General features: G+C 41.6%; 1 protein-coding gene across 9 annotated transcripts in view; it reads left to right on the forward strand.

The window, feature by feature from the left end:
• The window catches only part of LOC117536158 (ras/Rap GTPase-activating protein SynGAP-like), a 59230-nt gene that overhangs the window by 19254 nt on the left and 15199 nt on the right, over positions 1-24777 (forward strand). For 7 of the 9 annotated variants that reach the window (XM_034200912.1, XM_034200908.1, XM_034200913.1 and 4 more), the window contains 11 exons: positions 328-481; positions 916-1014; positions 1097-1357; positions 1673-2008; positions 2135-2279; positions 2847-2991; positions 6818-7054; positions 14978-15179; positions 16280-16470; positions 19138-19342; positions 20202-20780. In XM_034200912.1, coding sequence (XP_034056803.1) covers positions 328-481; positions 916-1014; positions 1097-1357; positions 1673-2008; positions 2135-2279; positions 2847-2991; positions 6818-7054; positions 14978-15179; positions 16280-16470; positions 19138-19342; positions 20202-20780 — 2554 coding nt within the window. The remainder of the gene's footprint in view (positions 1-327; positions 482-915; positions 1015-1096; positions 1358-1672; positions 2009-2134; positions 2280-2846; positions 2992-6817; positions 7055-14977; positions 15180-16279; positions 16471-19137; positions 19343-20201; positions 20781-24777) is intronic. The other 2 variants (XM_034200910.1, XM_034200911.1) reach the window with 1 other exon arrangement.

The following is a 24777-nucleotide window of genomic DNA, read 5'->3' on the forward strand; positions in this document are numbered from 1 at the left end:
AGTTGAAATGACGAAAATGCCAGACAACTAACTGTAACACTGTAGACTAATTTCCCAATGGGCAGCATGACTCACATGAGGCGAGTCAACAGACCAAACTGCAAACAAAAGAACTGGAAATCTGGTATTCTTAGCTTTCCTATAAAACTCATTATGAAAGGATCATATCTCAAAGATCATACTGAAATTGCAGGAGTGAGGATTTCCGGGTGCCTTATTTTTGGTTTTATGAAATCCTTTCTGTATTGTTAATCTAAATACCATAACATATAATAAAAAATGGTTATGGTATAATAAAGAACCATATCTGAATCCTTCTCTCACCAGGACACGCTTGATGCAGAGCTTCAAAGAATCCCACTCCCATGAATCCCTACTTTCTCCTAGCAGTGCTGCGGAGGCTTTGGACCTCGTTTTGGACGAAGATGCCATAATCAAACCTGTCCACTCGAGCATTTTAGGACAAGAGTACTGCTTTGAGGTGTGTTGTGTAACCATTTCTACTCTCCCTGGCTTTATCTGCCTCTAATGGACCCATCTTTTCTAGACTAATTGTAGATTTCTACAGCCAACCAACCAATAAGACACTTTAAAGCCAGTTCTCAGCTCTCTGAATTTAATATATTGTTAAAAGGGATTTGTTCTAAAAGGTTTGTTTGATTAGTCTTAATTTTCTTTCATACAAAGAATTTCTCTGGTTTCAGCTTATTAAAGGTGAGAATTTACAGTTTCTCCCTGTTTGTGCGCCTGAACATCTTTCTATTATGGAAAACACAAGGAATTTGAAGAAGTTACAAGTCAATACACTTCTGATCGAATGGGACAAACTCAACAAATAGTGGAAATAGTTGTTAGCTGCGGCTATTAATATAATAATATAATAATGTAGGCACTAAATATTTTTTTTGTCTGCAGGTAACCACCAATTCAGGGACAAAATGTTTCGCCTGCCGTTCAGCTTCAGAGAGAGACAAGTGGATTGAAAATCTGCAGCGAGCTGTCAAACCAAACAAGGTAGATTCTGTATTTCATCACCAAATCCAGGTTGTAACATTGTGAACAGATGTAAATAAGGGCTGCTATAATGCAGTAACAGGACTCCTTGTTTCAATTCCAGGACAACAGCAGACGGGTGGATAATGTGCTCAAGTTGTGGATCATTGAAGCTCGAGACCTCCCGGCTAAGAAGCGCTACTATTGTGAGCTGTGTCTGGATGACATGCTGTACGCACGCACCACCAGCAAACCCCGGACCGACACCGTCTTCTGGGGCGAGCATTTTGAGTTCAACAATTTGCCTACCATTCGTAGCCTTCGTTTTCACCTCTACAAGGAAACTGACAAAAAGAGACGCAAGGTAATGTCTTCTCTAGCCTATTAACAACAGAAAATAACTGGGTACTCTTGATTTAAATAGTCCACATACATATGTTTTGTTATTTGTAACATTCAACATCGTATTAGGTGAAATTCAGCATTCAAATGATTTTGCCCTGGCTGTGGATGTGTCTATATGCATGACATTTAACATATAATCACTACTACTTTATACACTGTATTTAAAGTACACAAACTTGTAGTTAGTTAAGTGTGACCAAAAACATTAGTTAAAAAACATTTCATATTGCCACAAAATATTACAATTTATTTGTGTTTTCCTTGGCTAATCTAGGAGAAAAGCACATATCTCGGCCTTGTCAGCATCCCCATCTCCAGCATCACGGGCCGGCAGTTTGTGGAGCAGTGGTACCCGGTCATACAGTCCAGTGTCTTGGCCAAAAGCGGCGGTGTCGGGAGTACCAAAGTGATCAACGCCTCAATACGTGTCAAATCTCGCTACCAGACAATGAACATCCTCCCGATGGAGCTGTACAAGGAGTTTGCCGAGTACATCACCAACAACTACCGAACACTGTGTGCCGTCCTGGAGCCACTGCTGAGCGTGAAGAGCAAAGAGGAGGTGGCCTTCGCTCTGGTGCACATCCTGCAAAGCACAGGAAAGACAAAGGTGGGCGAATATTACTTGATTGCTGATAAAAAATCAGCAATCCCCTATAAATTGCCGCTGTTATGATCTGTAGGTTCCTTGCACTGGCTTGAATATGAACTACATTTGAATGTTACCTCTTCTCAGGAATTCCTGTCTGACATGGCCATGTGTGAGGTGGATCGATTCATGGACAGAGAGCATTTGATTTTTCGAGAGAACACGCTAGCTACAAAGGCTGTGGAAGAGTACCTCAAACTGATAGGTCACAGATACCTCAAAGATGCTATAGGTGAGTCAGCTGTTGATTAAAAAAGTGCACATCAGTGTGTATTACATCTAATGAAAGGAGTTGATGAAGCTTAAAGTGTGATTTACTTACATTTCAGCATGACAGCTTCTGTCATTTAGCACAATAGGTGATATTGTTATATGTTGAGATTGTTTCTTTCTACATAGGTGATTCATTTGTGACATTTTTTTAATTACTTGTATTTATTGTGGTGACAGAATCAAGTCTAAATGTCATATCAACAAATAAGAAATAGGCTTTAATACCATTTCTAGCACGATATAACATGAAAATGTCTTCCTTTATCCTCTCATAAAATTAAAGAAAAATAGCTTTTTAGGACTTTTATTGATGCACACAATCCAGTAGACTGTATCTGATTCAAAACAAGACATCACTTTTAAGGTATAACAAATATATGTGACGTTTATATTCTATGTTAAAGTTTAAAAAACAAAAAAACAAATTGGTACATGGACATTATTTTCTTCAAGCAGTTTCGAGCTAAACGTTTTGTATGTTTTGTATTTTGGTAAACATTAAGAATGTTTGATCTACAACCTACAGGTGACTTTATTCGAGCCTTATACGAGTCTGAGGAGAACTGTGAGGTGGATCCAATGCGCGTCCCGCCCTCAGTCCTCGCTGACCATCAAGCCAACCTTCGAATGTGCAGTGAGCTTCTACTCTGCAAGATCATCAACTCGCTTTGGTAATTTATTTTTATATGTAAACCTCAGATAACAGTAGCCTATAAGTGTTCTGTTCTTTATCTGTGTTGATTGGTGCCTGGTAGGATCTAAAACCTGAAAAAGTTAGTGTAGTGAGTTTTCAGAGCAGTGTAATACTTATTTGACCTAAAACTAAATGTTTTTATGAATGTCCTCTGAGGAGGACGTGGGGATTTGCTAACTTTTTATTTCCCCCATTTTACACAACACAAATGGAGTCCACTATGGGCCAAAACTAACACTTAGGTTCAGGGCCGGACTGGGACAATAAGTCAGGCTGGGAATTATACACCCAGCCAGGCCACTACCAGTTTTCTTTTGTGCCATTTTCCTTGATTTATTTGTCAATATTTACAGCGTTGCTGCCCATAGTGATAGCCCTAAACTTTAAATCTACTACCCCAGAATAAACATATGGACATGGGTCACTATTTAAAAAAAAATTGCAAATCTATTTAGGAACCTATCCATGTGAACATATTTTAAGTGGAGGTGGACCTCAAATCCTCTAGGTGGGTCCGGGGGCATGCTCCCCCGGTAAGATTTTTTTTTTAATGTTGGACTTAAATGCATCAATCTGGTGCACTTTGAGGGGGAAATAAAGAGACTACACCCATATGAAACAGAACTGTATACATTTAAATAATCATAAAATCATGAGAACATGGCCATAACCAATAACATACCATATCCAATATGAAAAAACACTGAAACTTGTTTATTTATTTGTTTTTGGTTCATTTATAGTTGTGAGTGTGTCTGGGCTCCTGAACCAGCCTCACCTGTCTCCCCCCTCTCCCCCTGCTCCTCTTTGAGGCAGAAGCAAAGACTAGTTTTAGCTCTCAACAAGTTTTAAAAGTGTATCTTGCCTTTTTTCACCTAGTTAACTTTTTTTAATTTATTCATGCATTTTACTAATCACCTCTCAAATGGAAATATGTGTTTACATAAATGGTGACCAAACCGTTTGAGACCCACAGAGAACTTAGACTAAGTTAACTATCTAAACACTTTACCTCACCTGAGCTGTAGTTATCAGTCTCTCAGTCTGACAGCAGAGGACTCTCCTCCACCTTGTTGACAGCTCATGATATCCGTTAGCGCAGCTAGCTAGCACCAGATGCTAACAACAATACACGTAACCGGTGCGCAAGCTTTCTCCCTCGCTCGCGCCACACATACACACACTCCCGAGCTTGAATGACACACAGAGACCAATCGAGGGCATTAGTATGATCTGTATGAAAGTGGCCATGTCGGCAGGCCACATCATGTATTGTAGACAGCCAGTCACCCTCTGTGAGGCAGAGTCAGACCCACATTTGCGCAGCGTTGCGTTCACAATACATACATACAAAACAAAAATTCCTCAGGCCAGCAGGCCACTTAACAGGCCAGGCCATCGGGAAACCTCCCGGTCCTCCCGATGGCCAGTCCGGGCCTGCTTAGGTTTCTGTAGGGTTCATGGCAGATGCAGTGGGAAAACATACATCAAGTGCCTCAAGTGTCAGATGTATCTCTGCATTTCAAAAAAGGATGGAGTACTATAAATGAGGGCTCAGTATGTGTTGCATTGAGTTGTTGTGCTCTAATGTTGTCTAAATGCAACTTGTTAAGTTAATGTTGTTTGTATACTATGCTTCGCATAACTAAGACCCAATGTCCTCTACAAAGGACACAAAATAAAACAAAATACAATTTTAGTTTTGTTAATCATTATGTTTATACCACCCTAAAGACTTGTGTGATAAAAGGAAATGTGAAACCTTTTTCTTTCTGGGTCTCAGGTTGCCTTGACATTTTTTCAAGGTATACAATTAATCTCTCAGCTTTACTTTTAGTCTTGCATTTACCATTTTTGTTTTTGCATTTTCAAAAGATTTGGCCTTTATTTGTCTCCATAGTAACAGCTTTCATCATGAAACATCTGACGTTAAAGTGCTATCATGCTATTTTTAGGCAATAGCATAGGTCTCAGATATATAAAAATTAGGGCTGTCAGTCGATTAAAATATTTAATCGCGATTAATCGCATGATTGTCCATAGTTAATCGCGATTAATCGCAAATTAATCGCACATTTTTTATCTGTTCTAAATGTACCTTAGAGGAATATTTTTCAAGTTTTTAATACTCTTATCAACATATGAGTGGACAAATATGTTTTATGCTAATGTTTATTATCATTTGAACAATGACAAATATTCTCATGAATATTAAACACAACAACCTCTGAACATTACAAATATTCGCCTCAATTCAACCTGGAACCTCTCTCATACAATACAAATTGTGTGTGTGTGTGTGTGTGTGTGTGTGTGTGTGTGTGTGTGTGTGTGTGTGTGTGTGTGTGTGTGTGTGTGTGTGTGTGTGTGTGTGTGTGTGTGTGTGTGTGTGTGTGTGTGATCGTTGGAGCTATGTGCAACTCAAGGCATATGCTCGAACGGGAGCTGCCTGGACGCTGCAATCATGTTGCACTATCCGTGCTGAGTGTGCTGACTTTTCGTACAATGCTTCCTGCATAAAGTCAAGTGCTCGGCGCAGTTGTGGCGAAATGTCGCTCCTCTGTTTTCATTTAAACAGCTCCATATCCATTAGCGCAGCTAGCTAGCACCAGATGCTAACAACAACAATGCACCTAAGGTCTCTCTCTCGCTCGCTCGGGCCACACATACACACACCCTCCCGGTCCTCCCAACAGCCAGTCGGTGCCTGCCGGTGAGCGTGGAAGTGTGGTCTGCCACAAGCGGGCGGCAGGAGCGGGGCTGTCAGTATCAGCTTGTAGATGGTATTTTAAACTCGATGCGCTCTGAAACTACGGGGCGGCCGAGGACAAAAAATACACATGCGTTAATCGCGTTAAAATAATTAGTGGCGTTAATTTTTTTTTGCGTTATTAACGCGTTAACTTGACAGCCCTAATAAAAATATATAAAATGTCTATGAAGTGTTTTACTCTAAATACCAAACAGATCACCCATTCTAGCCATGCCTCATATCCCTCTATTTCACTTCCTGTTTCAAAAGTGCTGATTTTGGGTATAAAGCTTTAAAAAAAAAAAAAAATTGATAAAAAAAGGAGGGGCCCGGCAGCTACTGTCTAAACTAAATGCTGCCGTGATGAAACGCCATATCATGGATTATCAAGGATTATTTCTGAAACAGTATGGAGCTCAAAGGCTTTCTCTCTTGCCGGTTATACCACAAGGTGAGTTCCTTTTTATTTCCTGCTTCTTCACACACATGCTCTGTGCAGTACAGGTTAGCTCTGAGTGTTAGCAATGCTAATGTAACATGCACCGACCATGTTACGTCCAAAACAGTCGGGCATTGTTTCTGATAGCAACGTTTCTGATAGGGCCATGGGCGTAAAGCCAGCCTACATTTCCGATATTACGTCATATCGGACGCAAATCTGGATCAGCTCCGTTGTACCCCCGTTTTTAGAGATTTGGGTAAGGAGGAAAAGAGAGAGGGTTTTCTTTTCTGACGCTGCGTGAGTTCCCTGACACACCGGTTGCATGATAGGTCCCCTTTAAAACAGAAATAACTATATTTGACTATGGTTTCATACTATTTAGATTTGTTTTTCCTTGTGATATTATATTATCAATAGATCATCCAGACAGTTAAAAATTAAATCATCATCATACATCCATATCCACTGGTGCTGGGTACGGTCGAGTAATTTCCCATGTATTGTAGTCTCCTGACCTTGCTGAATTCCTGACAGTTTTGAACACATTACAGGGCTTGCTCTTGCCCTTCTCCTTGACAATGGGCTAATGAAACCATCTTCTTGTTTCAGCATATTTCCCCGAGAGCTGAAGGAAGTTTTTGCCTCGTGGAGAGCCAGATGTGCCGAGCGTGGCAGAGAGGATCTGGCAGACAGCCTCATCAGCTCCTCCCTGTTTCTTCGCTTCATGTGCCCAGCCATCATGTCCCCCTCCCTATTCAACCTGATGCAGGAGTACCCCGCTGAGCGCACGTCCCGCACACTCACGCTCATAGCCAAGGTGATGCAGAACCTGGCCAGCTTCAGCAAGTGAGTCCCCGTCAACGCCTGTCCTTTAACACCAGCATACATTTGATTCAGTTCAGTTTTAGACATCGATACGGTGACGCTTGTGCGAGGTGGGATGCCTGTCACAGAGTAAATAGAGGCTTGCGGTTTTGACTGCGAGGGGATAAACTGTTACTCACCCACAGTGAGCTCCAAGGCTTTTAGCTGTGTCACATTGGTCTCTACAGTCACTGTGTGCTTCGTACTGACATTTCTCTGAATACTTAAAGTCACCTATTATGCAAAATCCACTTTTTCATGTCTTTTATACATACATATGTGTCCCCCTCTGTGTAAATAGATTCTGAAAGTTTCAGGAAAAAAGATTTGCTCACTTTTTGTATCCATTTACAAAATTCTCTCCATTTATATACAAACTGAAAATGAGCTGATCAGATTTTGGCAACTTTATGATGTCATAACGATTAAGGGCCATTTCAATTTGTACAACATCCTCCAAGGGCCGTACAACAGTGGCGAGCCGTGACTTTTATACCTAGGCCCTCTGACCCCCCTTCCCTAGAAAAAAAAGAAGAGATATTACGTCACATTGTATACTTCAGCGGAATATCTAAACAGCGGCCCGGGGTGCAAAACGCATCAATGAAACACAAAACAACAAAACTACCACACAAAACAACACCATTTATATAAACACCTATCATGACAGGCTCCCTTACTTACAGCCAAGTAACAATTGCAAATGAATTAAGTCAGCACGGCGGCCCACATTGAAAATGACTTAGGCCTACCTTTGATGATCAAATCACTTAAACACAAAGTCCATGCAGCTGATCCTTTGCCACTCCAGTTTATCATTGTAACTCAATCTTGAAAATGACTCGGTTAATAATTTCGCAACGATCACTGAAGTGAGCCATCATGAACGAACTTATGCTAATTATAAATCTATCGATCATAAATCTATCGTTTAGATTTATGATTCGAAAATAATAAAAGTAGGGTAGACATGTGGATATTATCCGGCTGAACAAAACGTGCATTTATCTAACAGGTTCGTTTTCCACAGACCTTATTTCGAGCTATTTTCCAAAATCCTATGGAGAAATGCCATTGCTTTCTGTCGAGGGAATCCGAGCGAAGCTTACTTCCGGGTTATAGGATGCGTCACTGCACCACTTGCATAGACCTCACAGCGGGCGGAACTTGTCATAAAGTCCGCGAAAATAAAGCCCGCCCATTTAGAGGGAAGATATGATTGGTCAATTGTACTGTCATTTGACATTACTCTCTCATTGAGTTACTATAGCGCAGTGGTTCTCAAACTTTTTCTGTCAGGCCCCCCCTTTGGAGAAAAAAAAAAGTCGGGCCCCCCCAACACAAATAGTCAGGCTCAGTGGCGGCGCCAGAGATTTCTTTTGGGGGTGCTGTGGGGTAGCTTGACGTTTCATAGAGGGTGCTCAAACAGCTAGAATCCACTTCAAGACACTGGTACTTGCTTACCATGCTGCGAATGGATCTGGCCCTTCGTACATCCAGGACATGGTTAAACCGTACACCCCAGCGCGTGCACTACGCTCTGCATCAGCCAAACGACTCGCTGCGCCCTCGCTGCGCCCTCGCTGCGAGGGGGACCCAAGTTCCCATCGGCGAAAACACGTGGGTTTGCTGTCCTGGCTCCAGGATGGTGGAATGAGCTCCCCATTGACATCAGGACGGCAGATAGCTTACACATCTTCCGGCGCAAACTGAAAACTCATCTCTTTCGACTCCACTTCGAGCGATAGAACTATTAACGAAGCACTTTTATACTAATAAAGGACTGGCTTATCTAAAGCCAGTTGAGTAGCACTTGAAATGTTTTTGCTCTATGAAGCCTGATGTACTTATATGATTCTGTTTTCTTCAAGTTGTATTTTGTTGGTCGAACGCATTTATTGTAAGTCGCTTTGGATAAAAGCCATAAAAGCTAAATGCAATGTAATGTAATTTAGGGTTTCCCATTAATGTACCGGTCGCTACAGTGGATTTTCTACTGCAACATTCCCCATGCAATACACAATGGTCCCGCGACTGTTACAATGAAGGCTCGATAATCAGCTCACGGCATATAGGTGTAAGCAGGGGTAAAGTGCTATTTTTATAGGTGGTGTGTGGACCTCACATAGGGGGGTCCGGGGGCAAGCTCCCCCAGAAAGATTTTTAAATATTGAAGTTAAAAGCATCAATCTGGTATCTTTGAGAGCAAAATGAAGAGATCTATGGATACATCTCTCAACATCCATTTGAAACAGAACTGTAAACAGATTTACTATTTCTTTATGGATATTTTGCAAATCACTCCCCTTTTAAACTTTATTCATTTTTTAATGTCATAGTATTTCATACTTGTTTTTAATTTATTCTCTTATTTTTTTATAACTATAATGATCATATAAACGTGTGCCTCGGAAATAATTGTTCCAACTCACCAAAACGTTTGAGACCCACTGAGATAACACTGAGTCCTTTAGCTCACTGAGTCTCTCAGTCTGACAGGAGAGGACTCTCCTCCACTTTGTTGTTGAAAAAACTCCTTATATCCGTTAGCGTAGCTCGCTAGCACCAGAAGCTAACAACAACGATCTCTCGCTCGCACACAAAATGGCTCGTTACACACACACAGCCGAGCTTTAATGAAACACACAGACGTAATAGTACTGCATCATATTATTTTCGAATCAATAATTTTTCAAAGTATGATTTTTTTTTTTAGACTTTTTTTCTCCTGGTCATGCTTTGAGAACCACTGCTATAGCGGGCCCTCTGTGAATGTAGAGAGGGACCAACAAGCCCTCCCGTATTCACATAACTCGCAGAGACGGCATTTAACCCTTCACATTCCAACAGAAACTGAACAGGCAGATTCGAAGGATTTATTTCTTTGGAAATATTATTTTAAATACAATTAAGTTATTTTGGTAAAACTAATGAAAAATGTAACATTTACATTTTTTAATGTTTTCAAATATTATTTTTTAGAATATCTTAGGCCTTCACAGAGGGCCCTGACGGCTCGCCACTGCCGTACAAATTATTGAACTCAACCTCTGCTTAAAAAAAACAAAAATCACAGCCCATTCATTTTGTCTTTCTTTCATGCTGTGCAAAGAAAAAGCAACCTCTTAATCCAGATATCTCACTGTTACATTCCCTTGTAGATCTAGGGGTACCAAGGGAAGTAGCGACACACAAGATAGCCGGACGAGAGAAAAAGGAGAGGAAACTGAATGCTGAAGGAGTTTAAGTGAGGTTTTAATTAGTAGATAAGTAAGGCGGCTCACCAGCCAAAGTACAAAACAAACTTACAATAAACAACACACAACTATGCTGGGTCTCACACAGAGACATGCTGCACACATGCAGCCATGGTTGAGAAGGAGAGAAAAGGCCTCTCACTGCCGTCCTCCTCTGGTCCTATATGGAAGCCCTGATTGTCAATTAGGAGCACCTGGGGAGAGGCTGCACCTGGGGACAATCAGAGGGAGAGAGAGGAAAACACACACACACGAACACACACACACACACTACGGCACGTAACACTTCCCCCCATAAAACCAAACCAGTGTTTGGCCACAGTTACCAACAACACTCATTACATAATTCACAAGCATACTATAGAATGCATGGAAGCTGCCACCTGCTGCTTCCAAGCCACACACTCCGCCACTAAATGACCAGGGTCAAGACAATAAAAACACAATCTCTTAGTGTCGGGACCTGGGAGAGAAACAGAATGAGCACGTGTAACACGTCTGTTACGAGCCCTACAGTGAGGATAATTGCCCTGAGGATATACTTTACCCCCGGCTATATCATTACCCATTATGACATCCACACCGTCGACAGGAAATTTGGGGAGCACAGCAACTGGAAAGAAACCAGTAGCCAGTTCAGACTGGACATGGACATTGTGAAGATGTGCGGGCACAGAACCCATTTCAATACCTCTCACCACCATATTCGCATCACAGGCAGACTCAGCACTCAGGGGCAGGGCACCGGCAAGGATGAATGACTGTGAGCCACCACTGTCTCGCAACACCGTGACCTGCCGCTGGTCCTCCACCTTTCCTGACAGAGAGACAAAGGCAGTAGAGATGAACGGTTTCAAGCACTCATCAGGCCCTTTGTTAACAGTGGCCCGTCCACTAGGACACACTGCTGTAACCAAACCCACCCCTTCTGGGCGCTTGCCATCCACTGTCTGCTTTATCTTCCAAGCTGCACAGTCTGCTATCATATGACCTGGGTCCAGACAAAAATGACAAGCTCTGTTTATCCTGGGACCTAACAATGGACCACTGGCACAGGGAACGTAATTGTCAGGAGCTCTACGATAAGTGTCCCGCTGAGGAGGATCACGCTGAAAAAAAACGCTCTTGTGTATCAGCGCAAACTTGTCTGCCATAATGGCAGCCTGCTGAAGGGTAGTCACTTTCTGCTCATTCAAATAGACTACCGTACGCTCCGGTACACAGTGTTTAAACTCCTCTAACATCATTAGCTCGCACACTGAAGCAATGTCATCAGCTTTACACTCTCTACACCACCTGTCAAAGAGGGCTTTCTTCTCCCTCGCGAAGTCCACGTACGTTTGGCCAGAAGTTTTCTTCAGGCCGCGAAAACGCTGCCTGTAGGCCTCAGGCACAAGCTCATATGCCCTGAGAATAGCACCTTTCACATTGTCATACACCAAACTATCCTCGACAGAAAGAGAAGAGCAAGCCTCTTGAGCCTTGCCGACTAGCTTACACTGTAAAAGAATAGCCCACACATCTTCTGGCCAGTGCAGAGCAGCAGCAATGCGCTCGAATGCACCAAAATAGACTTCCACCTCTGATTCCCGAAACACAGGGACCAAAGAAATGCCTGCTCACGTCAAAGGAGGCAGCAGGACCAGAAGGTGTAACTGCAGAATCACCCACCACAGCTGCTTGGAGCTCTAGCTTACGCATCCGGACAGCAGTGTCTGCCTCCAACTTCCTGATCTCCATCTCCTTCCTGAGCTGAAACTCTCGCTCACGCTCCTCCCTCTCACACTGGAGACGAGCCATACGCACTTTTACCCTGGCATCTAATTTAGACCCCGTAGGTGAGGATCCTGCTGAAAACGAGTCAAACTGATGAAGATGTTTGCCTGTTCCGTAGCACTCTGAACCACCGTGCCAGGAGATTCCACTAAAGCAGGCCGCCTCAAAACCCCCTGTTCAACTAGTCCAGTTATCAAAGTAGCCTTGAGTTCACTTTTTACCAGAGCCGAGGAGACAGAAACATGATAATGGTCAGCAACTAACCGCAAATCAACCTTCCTGCACCAGTCTAGCTGACCCACAGTAGGACTGGCCACAAACTGCTCCAACACAAAAACCATCCTTAGCAACGGCTACTTACAAATATTATTATTTATTTATTTACAAACTTCCCCAGATCCTGCCTACCAAACTTTACCTAACTATCTTCTGGAGCGTGCCGGGCTCGAGGCGACTTTAAAAAAGGCAAACATCAGCGGCCGAAACCCTGAATCGCCTGCCCCCAACAGGGAATAAATCCCCACCCAGGATTACCCCGAAAATAAAAAAGGCAAAATAAAAAATGAGTGCCTGAAGGAAGGACTGATTCAGTCCAGCTAGACACTCCCCTCTCTAAACTGAGGAAGATGTTCAACAGTAAATAATTTCACAGCCAATTCTACACTTATATACACTACTGCTCACCACCAAACACAATATCAACACTAACCAACAACCAAATACTCACTCTTTGTCTCAAAGATTGGATGAGCCCCCATGTTACGTTCCCTTGTAGATCTAGGGGTACCAAGGGAAGTAGCGACACACAAGATAGCCGGACGAGAGAAAAAGGAGAGGAAACTGAATGCTGAAGGAGTTTAAGTGAGGTTTTAATTAGTAAATAAGTAAGGCGGCTCACCAGCCAAAGTACAAAACAAACTTACAATAAACAACACACAACTATGCTGGGTCTCACACAGAGACATGCTGCACACATGCAGCCATGGTTGAGAAGGAGAGAAAAGGCCTCTCACTGCCGTCCTCCTCTGGTCCTATATGGAAGCCCTGATTGTCAATTAGGAGCACCTGGGGAGAGGCTGCACCTGGGGACAATCAGAGGGAGAGAGAGGAAAACACACACACACGAACACACACACACACACTACGGCACGTAACACTCACCATGACTCGCGCATGCAGGCACGTGCAAGGTTGTGGCATGACCACCCAAACAGAAAGATATGGACACAAGATGTGTGCAAATGTATTTAGTATCCTATCCATGTGAATATGATTTAAGTGGGGGGATGGACCTAACCTCCTCTTGGGTGGTCCGGGGGCATGCTCCCCCGGGAAGATTTTTTTAAAATGTTGAAGTTAAAAGCATCAATCTGGTGCACTTTGAGAGCAAAATTAGGAGATCTATGGATACATCTCTCAACATCGGAAACAGAACTGTAAGCAGATTTTCTTTTTCTTTATGGATATTTTACAAATCACTGTATTCTTGTTTATTAATAACAATTTGTTTTTACTGTCATATAGTAGGCCTATTTCATACCTATTTTTCATTTATTCTCTTATTTTTTTATACCTATAATGATCATATAAATGTGTGCCTTTACCTCACTGAGCTGAGGTTATCAGCCTCTCAGTCTGTCAGGAGAGCTCTCTTCCACCTGGTTGTAGAAAAAGCTCCTTATGATTTAGCATAGCTAGCTAACCAGATGCTAATAACAACAATCTCTCTCTCTCGCTCGCTCACACAAAATACGCTCGTGCAGGTCGTGCCACACAGCCGAGCTTGAGTGACACACAAAGACCCAGAAGTAGTTGTATTGTAATGTAGCATATTATTTTTGATGGCGTTATTGACGTATGACAGATGAACAGATCGCCACTGGGCTTACAACTATAATATAAAGACACAGCCTCGCAAAAACTGCGGCATGTGTACAGCTCCTTATTGGTAGCCTACTGCAATTTTTGAAGTGGCGGAGTGGCTTTCCGGTGCTCTCCGTCAGAACTACACCCCTTTCAGACGAGACATATACCACGTGATGACACGTTAGGCTCGTGTTGTGTTCAAGGCACCTATCCATGGCCAGGAAAAACAGGCACTCACTTGTTTAATTATTTTGCGGTCTAGATTTCTTTAATTTTTTTTTGCTTGTGTTATACGTTATAAATTACCTCAAGGGCCGTATCGAATGGCTCGCGGAACCTCCGGCCACCCCTGATCTAAAGTAAAAGACAGAGAATCAGCACTTTTGAAACAGGGCTGAAATAGAGGGGATTATGGGATGCTACAATGCATGATCTGTTTGGTATTTCGAGCCAAATACTTCAGAGACATGTTTTGTATATATCTGAGACCTATAATATATTGATGAAAAACAGTATAATATGGGACCTTTAAACAATTCTACTGGTTTAAATCTGCTACTGTATAAGTATGACATATACATGTTGGTGGAGATTTTATACAAGCAACATTTTTGGAACATTGCATACAAATGAACAGATAGAGTATCCACAAAAAATGCTCCAATGATGTAGGATACAACAGATTAAATATGTACATGGCATGAAATGTAAATAATTGTTCATGCAAAATGGCTAATTTAAACCTTTAAAATATGAAGAATTCCTGCTTTTCTTTCTTTGAAACCATATTACCCTGAATATCTTTGGGTTTTGGATAACACAAGACATTACAAAATGATTAATGTAGAAAACAATGGAACAGTAATGAAAGTATCCGATGGTTGCAGAAAAATATACAACACAAAATATGAGATTTTATACATCCTTCCACTTCTATGGCTCAATGTAGAATATGTTTCCATCTTATTATCTGCCTTCATGTGTCCTGTCCTTTTTGTTTCTGCAGATTTGGACCCAAGGAGGAATACATGTATTTCATGAATGAGTTCCTGGAGATGGAGTGGGGCTCCATGCAGCAGTTTCTCTACGAGATTTCAAACATGGAGGCTGGAGGGAACGCTGGAGGGTTTGAGGGCTACATTGACCTCGGCAGAGAATTGTCAATGCTCCACAGCTTACTGTGGGAAGTCATGGGCCAGCTTAGCAAGGTAGGTGCAATAACACACTGGGACATTACAATTAAACATTTAATATGATTTATTTCTCTGACTTAAGATTGTAGAGAGAGGAGAAGCTGGAAAATGAGTTTCTGCAGTTCTCTATCTATCATGCACAGGATGAATATTATTTGAACTCCATTAAAAGTGAGCTGGAATTACTGCTTTAATATTTAATATATTGCTCGCACTGTTAATTTATCAAAACTGCACGGTAAATGAAAGTTTAAATATATTAGGCTCGGCACTAAATTGTCTTAAAATGTTTTGCTTTTTGAAATGGCTGTGCTCTGTGTTTCATGAAAGACATCCTGTGTTTTATAAATGACATTGAATTGTACCAGTGACTCATGAATCACAGTGTATGTGAGTCCCTGGGTCACGGTCAGAGATGGGGTCGTTACTAAAAAAAAGTAATATATTACATATTACTTTAAAAAAAAGTAATATATTACACTACTTCGTTACTCTCTACATAAAGTAACTTGTTACTTTACTCGTTACTTTACTCGCAGGGCCGGCCCGCCCCTCCCTGCAGGCAGATCACGCAGACTGCTAAAGTTTCAAATGTTCTCTTTAGTTCAGTTTCCATTGTCGCATAAGACTGATCCAGATAGCTCCCTTAGACACCTCAAATAGGGATTACATTACAATACATTACATGTCACTTGTTAGACGCTTTTATCCAAAGCGACTTACATACTCAATACTGTGGGCAATCCCCACAGGAGCAATCTGGGGTGAAGTGTCTTGCCCAGGGACACAACGACATGCTGACTGCAGTGGGGTTTGAACCTGTGACCTCCTGATCCGAATACCAACTCACAACCCAACTCACAACCCACTGCACCACACGCCTCCCAGGGATATCTGCTAATTTTAAAGCTCTCCATATCCTAAATACTTTTAAAACATGTGTTCGCAGGACAATACATAAAGCTAGAGTAGGTCATCATGTTTACCTTTTCCTGCTCAGAGTTGAACAGCTAACACAATAAAATCCTGGGTGCAGGAAAGGTTGGGTATACTTCTCTTATACAGCATATAAGCATTTGGATTTCCTTGATTTCTGAAACCATTTCCTGCTGTAGGATGCTATTCTGAAACTCGGACCCCTGCCGCGGCTGCTGAATGACATCAGCGTCGCCCTGAGGAACCCGCAACTCCACATGCCTGCAAACCAGCAGCCGGACCGACCGAAGGACAGACTCTTCTCGCGGCCATCGTTCAACCGTCTCATGTCCTCTGACTTCCAAAGCCTTATGATGCGTGACTTAAACAGGTATCCTCCCATGGTTTCCTTTGTTATGTATTTCTATTGTTATTACTTCTGCTCGTGAAATGGGATTTACATGTCCTCAAAGAGTACCGAGCCAAGATCCTTCTAAATGTGAGCAGAGGATTGATCCCTGCTTTTCAAGACAATGTGCAAGGTCATCATTTCAAATGTGCACCACATTAGAAAGAAATAACAATTTCTAATGGGTGTAATTAACTGTAACACACAAAAAAAGGCCAAGAACGTACAATACACAGGGGCGCCGTAAGGGGGTGAAAAGTTAGGACGATTCTAAGGGCCCGTGACTGACAGGGGCCCCAAACATTTTTAGAACATTAAGAACAAATGTTTAAGTAACCTTTCATCAATCATCAATAATTAACATTAATATAACGTCATATTGGTAATGTACTCACTAAACTTACGATTCATTTAACTTATTTTCTTCCAAAAGTTAATTATCCAAAGCATCGAACACCCCCCTCTATTTACATGTAATGGTTTGGTCCTGCCTCCAAACGCTGTGCTGTGCGGCACCGGCCGTTTAGCAGAGAGTGAGAGCATTTGAGCAGGGATGCTAGTACTTACGTGTGTACGATGTCTCAACGACTAACAAAGTCAGGCTTTCAAGAAAGAAAAGAAAGGAGAGACAGACAAGAGAGAGGGACTAAAGGGTGACAGTATGTCACCCAGTTTTTCAAAAGAAAAGGTGGGTGTGGTCTATGAGTGGTGGGAATTAGTCTGTTAGCTAAGCGTAGTCCATTGTAAATAATAATTGTAATGTTTTGCTGACATTAAAGGTGGGGTAGGTAAGTTTGAGAAACCAGCTCGAGATACACTTTTTGTTATATTCCATGGAATGCTCTTAACATCCCGATGGCAATGAATATTTTAAGTGCTTTGACAAAAAATCCATAAAAAAATGTCATCTGTGGAAGCCGTGGCGCTGTAAAAAGCACGACCAATCATTTTAGCCGGCCCGGCTAAAAGAACTGGATGGCCTACCTGCCTGTCAGCCTTCCATCTGTGCACAAACTTATCTCGTGCCCTCATTGGTCATGTGCGCGTCCGTGTGTTGGAGGAGGGGCTCTGTAAGGAAGTGGCAGATTTTTTCCTGTTGTGTATTTTCAAATTCAAAAATTTCAAAATGACCTACCCCACCTTTAAGTACTGTTAATATCTTCACAGAAAATTCAGAGGTTTTTCATTTCACTCCTCTTTTAGCTGACATTTAATAAATGCAGGTACATTTTTAGCAGCTATTCATACTAAATCAGTTGTCCCTCCCCTGGTGCCAGGACCAACAGATTCATCTTTAGGCTCCGCAGCCCTGTCCCCCCCCATAATGCTTTGCAGTCTTGCCATGCTGTCCATTGAAAGCCAGTTGGTTAGAAAGCTGGACTTCAATGACTTGATCAGTGACATTGCCTGTAAGAAGGCTAGGCGCTGAGCTCTTGGTGTTAAGGCTGAGCCAGGGCTCGTAATAACTGTTAAAGGGCAAGGCTATGGTAACGATATTGGATCACTACACAGAAGATGCATGTTGAGAAAAAGACTGAGAACAGGTAATAGGCTCTGATTTAGCGCCACCATCAGGCCTTTTCACTTCCATTTCCGTTTTGTTGTCCATTTACACTTTAATACCCGTTTATTTTGTAGTTGGTATATTTAATTAAAAAATCTGCTGCTTATGTTATTTTTTTTGTTATAGCATTTTATAAATGATAATATTGGTGTTAATGTTCACTTTATTTTAATTTAAGAGGACATGTATATAAGTTATATTTATTTTGATTTTTGAATGTTCCATTAAAAAATGTTATGGCGTGGCCTGGGCCTGGTGGTGGGGCCCAATGTGATATCTTTTCATGGGGCCCAAAATCCCTGGTGGCGCCCCTGACAGTACATGACCATTTAGTTGCTCAAAACATTCATATTGTTGAAGGGGCTAATGCAAAAGCACCTCTTAAGGCTTTTTAAGTCATTAATCAATCAGTAATTGCCAGCACCATCTGTTCCCAGACTCTCTTGCCCAAACCTCTTTCTTCTGTGTTTCAATTAATGTCGGCACTTTGCAATTGCCACAAGACAGTTGCTCTAATTACAGAAATACTGTTTGAATAAGAACTCTTTAAGTAAGAGAAAAAGAGTCATTAATTTAGAGCACTTTTGGAATTATATTATGCCAAGCAGTAGTCTGTTGGAACACAATTTGCAGCAGTAAACATGGAAATGAACGAGAGACACTCAAATCAGCTGAATTCACACGTTTCAGAACATTATGCAACAGTTTCATGATACATCTTGCGAGGTTGTTGCAATCCAATAAAAATAGACCTGTGCATAAATTCAAATTGACAGAACTATTTTGTGTCTCTCATTATGAGGTGAGAATAGCAAGTTTATTTTTCATGTGAAATGCTGCGTTATTCTTTAGAAAAACATTCTTAGATATCATCTTTGATTAAATCACTCACACTGCAACGTCTTGCAAGCAATGATGAAGGGCTGAAATGAGATATTGCCTCATATTAAGGGGTCACGAGCAAAAAGGTGGTTGGGAACTTCCATCCTCTGCTAACACTTGTATTTCTCTACAGTCCATAGTTAAACATTAAATGGTGTAATAATAAACCCATCAGTTTGTAATGACTTTCTGTGTGTGTGCAGTTCAATAGACATTTCCCGCCTGCCCTCCCCTACAACGGGAGTCTCAGCTGTGGAGTCCCTATCATCTAATCTGAACATGAGACGCCATGCAGAGCGAGACCTCCGCTCGTCGAGGGAAGTGTTCTACGTGACCCGCCCGCCGCTGGCCCGATCCAGCCCCGCCTACTGCACCAGCAGCTCGGATATCACTGAACCGGACCCAAAGGTGCGTATAGAGTACAGTAGTTCTGTGAGATGATTAATGTCTTATTTCTTGTTTCTTAACCCTTCTCTGCAAGTATCAGCCATACATTTCCCATATAATACCATAATAAGAATGCTAGCATATTAGCATTATAAAATAATCTAGCATAATGTGACTGATTTGACTTTAGTATCACACTATCATCGACTCCTCACGGTGAGCACTTGATTGCTCTCTTTGTTTCTCATTGACTTGGAAAACCGAATATGGGTGAACTATAATTTAACTCGAGATCATAATAACAGGTTTTTGGTGATGTGTTATTTAATCATCAGAGCCATTGTCAAGTCTTGTATTCGATTTGATAAAATAGATCCTAGTTTTCCTAATTAATTACATAAATACATCAAAAGGACATTAGGTGATTGTTGCCTCACAAATGAATTAGTCATTAATAAACTATTATGAAAGTTCACGTGAAATCATATAGCATTTTTTAACAAGACACAATATAAATGTTAAAAAAAATAGTTGCATGTTTTTATTTCAAAAAAGAAGGAAAAGAAGCTTGAATTGAAAACAACAAAGAACAGAATGTATACCGAAGCTTGAATTGAAAACAACAAGTAGAGACTGTAAAGCGTCTTTGAGTTCATGAAAAGCGCTGTATAAATATAAACTATTATTATTAGAGTTTCTATATAACTGCCTATACGTGCTTTCTAAAGGCATCAATATAACTATGTATGACGTCCAAATGTTTCAAATTAAATTTAAAACCACAATACCAAAATTGACTGCACATAACTGTACTGTGTTTTTATTTACAACAACATCTGTCCAAAATCCAGCTACAAAAACGTTGTATTGTTTCTCTCAGATCCACAGTGTAAATAAAAGCGTGTCCATGATGGACCTCCAGGACTCCCGTATGAACAGCATTTCCAACCTCAACTCTGTGGGAGACATGCTGACCTCCTCTCAAGCCTCCATTGCCGGCCTGGGCCACAGCTTCGGGAACCTCTGCGGTCCCCTCCGGATGGGGGGGCACCTGCCGGCGGGCTCTGCGGGCTCCGCTCTGAGGCTGAGCCAGATGGGCCACATAGGGGGGCCCACCGAGTCCATCTCCCAACAGCAGCAGCAGGCAGCAGCGGCCATGCACTTCCCCCTGTCTTTCCAGAACCCGCTATTCCATCTGGCCGCCCAGGACTCCCCGGCTCAGCCTCAGCCTCACCCCCCTCCCCTCCTCCTCGCCCCAGAGCCCGAGAATGGTCACCACGACTATGCACCGGCTTTTGGCAACAGTGCTTTCTCCCGCAGCGAGGACTTGTCCGCCCTGCGGTCACAGAGCAGTCTGGTGCAGCCCAGCATCGTCCACTCACACAGCTACAGCGATGATTTCACCCGGCAGAATCAGAGCAACGACTACGCCTGGCACCAGCTGTCACTGCAGGTGCAGGTAGGAAACTCTCACTTATCTCCACACTTCAAATATCACAGAAAGACAGTCTGTAACGATATGCAACAGTCAGCTCTACTTACTTATTTTTTAAATATCTAAAATGTACAATAATTATAAAAAGTAATAATAATGATTCCGATAGTATTTGCAGCTATCAAGATGTCTGCTACTATTCAATGATTGAGACAAGACTGTCTGCCCACAATGTCAGTAACATTTACAAATGTACAAAATAAACTACAATATGATTTGACACTTAAATAAAAAACAACCTTTTTCTTTTAGTAAAAACCAGTTAAGATAAAGATGCTGAAGATGACAATGTGTATCAATATTTTCACTTTGCATAGATATTTGAATTTGATTAATATTTCATTTGATATCATACCTAGCTTTACCCTTTTATCCATACTGGTGATTCCCATAAAGAAACCTTGACTGGTAATATGTATAGATGCAACACATCTCTCCTGTAGGAATCTATAATTTAAGGTTTTGTTGAAAGCTGTGTAATGTTACACCTTCCATAGCTCCTCCTTTTAAAGGCAAACAGACAAATGAATAGATTGTAAACCAAACTCTGTAACAACGGAAAGTCTTTCTGCTTAATACTGAATAAAACACCACTACATCAGGAAAGACATTGGTATCCATGTTCGCACTGAGCTTTGGTTGAATAATACCCAGTATGGTTTTGTGGTTTAAACAGAGCGCCACTAGGGGGAGAACTTTCTGTTTGTCCATGAACTCACTTTGCTCTCTCCTTTCTGTTGTTCACTTGAATCTGTTTATGTTGCATGGATCTCAAACTGCCTCTATTTATGTTTAAAATAATTCAGATCTTATTGTTCATCTTTTGAATGTGTTTAGTTTATTTTTTAATACTGGCTGGTACCCTTGTTCTTGGTTGATTGGCTGTCAGACATCTTATAGTTTACACTAACTTCATATTACAGCATTCTGTAACAAAGGCTGTTGTTCAAGACAAAACAGGTAGCCATTTAAAACTTTAAACATTTTTTAGTGTAGAAATAAGGTAAAACAAAATTGCACTACTGGAATTCTCCTTATTTTTTAATGATATTTCAACACTAAATGGTTGTAATGTAAAACACAAAACTTGTTGGACTTCCTTTACTACAGTATTATCTATTAGTAGATCTTCTGGTTCATGTCCCTCATGTTATCTACTATTTTCTTCATTTAAGCATTTCTTAATTTCAATACAAACGCAGTATTTTCATCATCACTGCTGAATTGAAGCGAAGACAGTCGCAGCCAAGATAACATTTTTTCAGTTTTTCTTAAAAAATACCTGGATTATTTTTGATCTATTTCAGGACAAATTGCCTGATGTCTTGTCATTTATATGTAGTGTGATTTTAACACCGTGGTTGAGCTACAGAAATGTCCGTTAAACCCCAAGGGGACCCTGTTTTTTTTTTCCACGACACTGTGTCTCAGGGGATCTTAATATTTAAAAACCTATTAATGTGTTATACCAGATTAACGGAAATAATCTCAGCTAACTGACGATACAAACCATTTTTACCAAAACAAAACACAAGTCTCATAAAAAGCATCTAAATGACCCCTTAGCGAAAAATGCTAACGGACATTGGCACAGAACTCAAGATAAAAGTACCCTTAGATGGATGGATGGATGGATGGATGGATGGACTTTTATTAATCCCTCGTGGGGAAATTGTTTCTCTGCATTTGACCCATCCTAGTATTAGGAGCAGTGTGCTGCCATTTTGAACGGCGCCCGGGGAGCGTGGGGAACGGTGCCTTGCTCAGGGACACCTCGGTAGCACTTGGTCTTGCCGGGACTTGAACTGGTGACCTTCCAGTTGCCAAGCCAAGCCCCTATCGACTTCGCCACCACCGCCTTATTACTTATCGTAGCTGCACATACAAGATATCCGATTAAAGCTGAGGTTCCACAGATTATTTAGGTATATAGTATCATCACTGAGTGATCCGGACTCGCGAAGCAAATACAGACATCACAACATGTACCTTTACGGAGCTTCTAGGGAGATCGTTTCACCGCAGCTGTCAATCTGATCAAAAATACGTGTTCAATGGCATTAAAACGAGAAAAACGCGGCTGAATCGGTTAATCCATAGGTTTTTAACGTCTCTGTATAAAAAAAATGATTTAATTTATGATCCATAATTCCATTTTTATGTAAAAATCGGAGAGCGGAAATGTTAGCTGCTAATGGTAGCCAACAGAGTGGCTGCTGCTTCCGTTCTAGGCTATGCGGCAGTCTAACTCACACACATTACCAAATAAGGACTATGTGGGAGTTCCCCTCGATTCCATTGGCTCTGACGGTCAGAAAGAGATGTCACTTGTCAAAATCCAGCAAGGGGGGCCAGAGATATGGAAAATCCACCCAAATGGCCCCAGAAGAGGTTTTTTTGTGCTAAATCTGTCTAAAAAGGTCAAATATCACTTGTTTTGCATCAATCTTGATACAAGGTACTTATTATATGTTGTACTTTGGATTCCTAAAGCTTTTAGTCTACTAACCCATCATCCAAGGTTAGTTTTCACCAGGGCCGTTTCTAGCTTTTTGGGGGCCCTATGCAAGATGCTGTTTGGGGGCCCTAGTTTTAACTACAATGGGGGGGATTCCGAAGCCTTTAAAGGTCCCATGTCATGGCAATTTCCACTGATCATAATTCCATTGTTGAGGTCTACTAGAATAGATTTATATTGTGCAATTTTCCAAAATCACTTTGGTTTCTCATACAGCATCTCTGTAAACTACGTGTATTCACTGAATTTCACTCTCTGCCTTTAACGGCTCGTTGCAGCTCCAATACCTCCAGCCCCCACTCTCCCTGTGAGCACAGTGTGCTCTGATTGGTTGGGACGTTGTGAATCGAGCTGAGCTCCGTGGAGGTGTGGTTTCCTTGTTTAGCGATACACAGCGAAACACAGCGAAACTCACCCTGAGCACACACAAAGTCACAGCCGAAGTAAAAACAATAAGTGTGGCTTGATATTGAGTAAGAAAAAGGTTGATAAACGCTGTGAGAATGGGTCTGCAGAGAGAATTTCGCCGCGATCCCAACTGTCTGTTATCAGCCTGCAGCCAGGGAGGAGAGATCAGCAGAGCTGCATGCACTGAGTGTGTGTGTGAGGAAGTCCGTGGATTGGTCAATTTGGACCAATCAGCGGGGGCTTAACGTAACGGCTCCGCGGACGTAACGTAACGGCTCCACGGATTGGTCCATTTGGTTCCGGGTAACGCATGACATCATGAGTTACCCGGAAGAATCAATGGACAGTGACGTATCTCCAGCGAGGCGTTTTGGGGAGATATTTTCTGTGTTAGAGTTTTACTCGCTACAGGGTGTACTTTGAGGGTTTTGACTCTGCAGACCGTTTACATGCATAAAAACCTTCATAACACACAAGGGGACGGGTAATAACCGGAAAAGCATGACATGGGACCTTTAAGATGATCTGTGGAGATGCATCAATCTGTTACACTTTAATAGGAAAACAGGCTAATTTCACGAAAACCAAGCAATTGAAAATGACAAAAAATGATATTAAAAAGGTAAACAATAAGGCTCCTCTATGTCAATAAATGCAAGAGATGCAGCATTTTCTCACCTGTCAGCCCAACGATGATTTAATAATAATAATAATAATAATAATTTCAATTTATATAGCGCCTTTCACGAAACCCAAGGACGCTTTACAATGGGAAGCAACAAAACAAAAAGTAATAATAATCATACAGATACATAGGCTGATTTGGACTTTATTACCCCAAAAACCCAAGCCACAGTTTTGCTATCATTGCAGTTTAGTCGTGTTTATATCCTACATTGGATTTGTAAGCATATAATGCTTCACCGAACACTCACAGGAGGGGGCTTGGCTGTCTGCAAATAAAGACGGCTCATTTTAATTCTCCCCAAATATATTGAGGCTGAACCTGAACTTTGAATTATCTGCTCCCATCAT

This window comes from Gymnodraco acuticeps, unplaced genomic scaffold (genome assembly GCF_902827175.1).
Source record: "Gymnodraco acuticeps unplaced genomic scaffold, fGymAcu1.1, whole genome shotgun sequence".
NCBI classification, from domain to species: Eukaryota; Metazoa; Chordata; class Actinopteri; order Perciformes; family Bathydraconidae; genus Gymnodraco; species Gymnodraco acuticeps.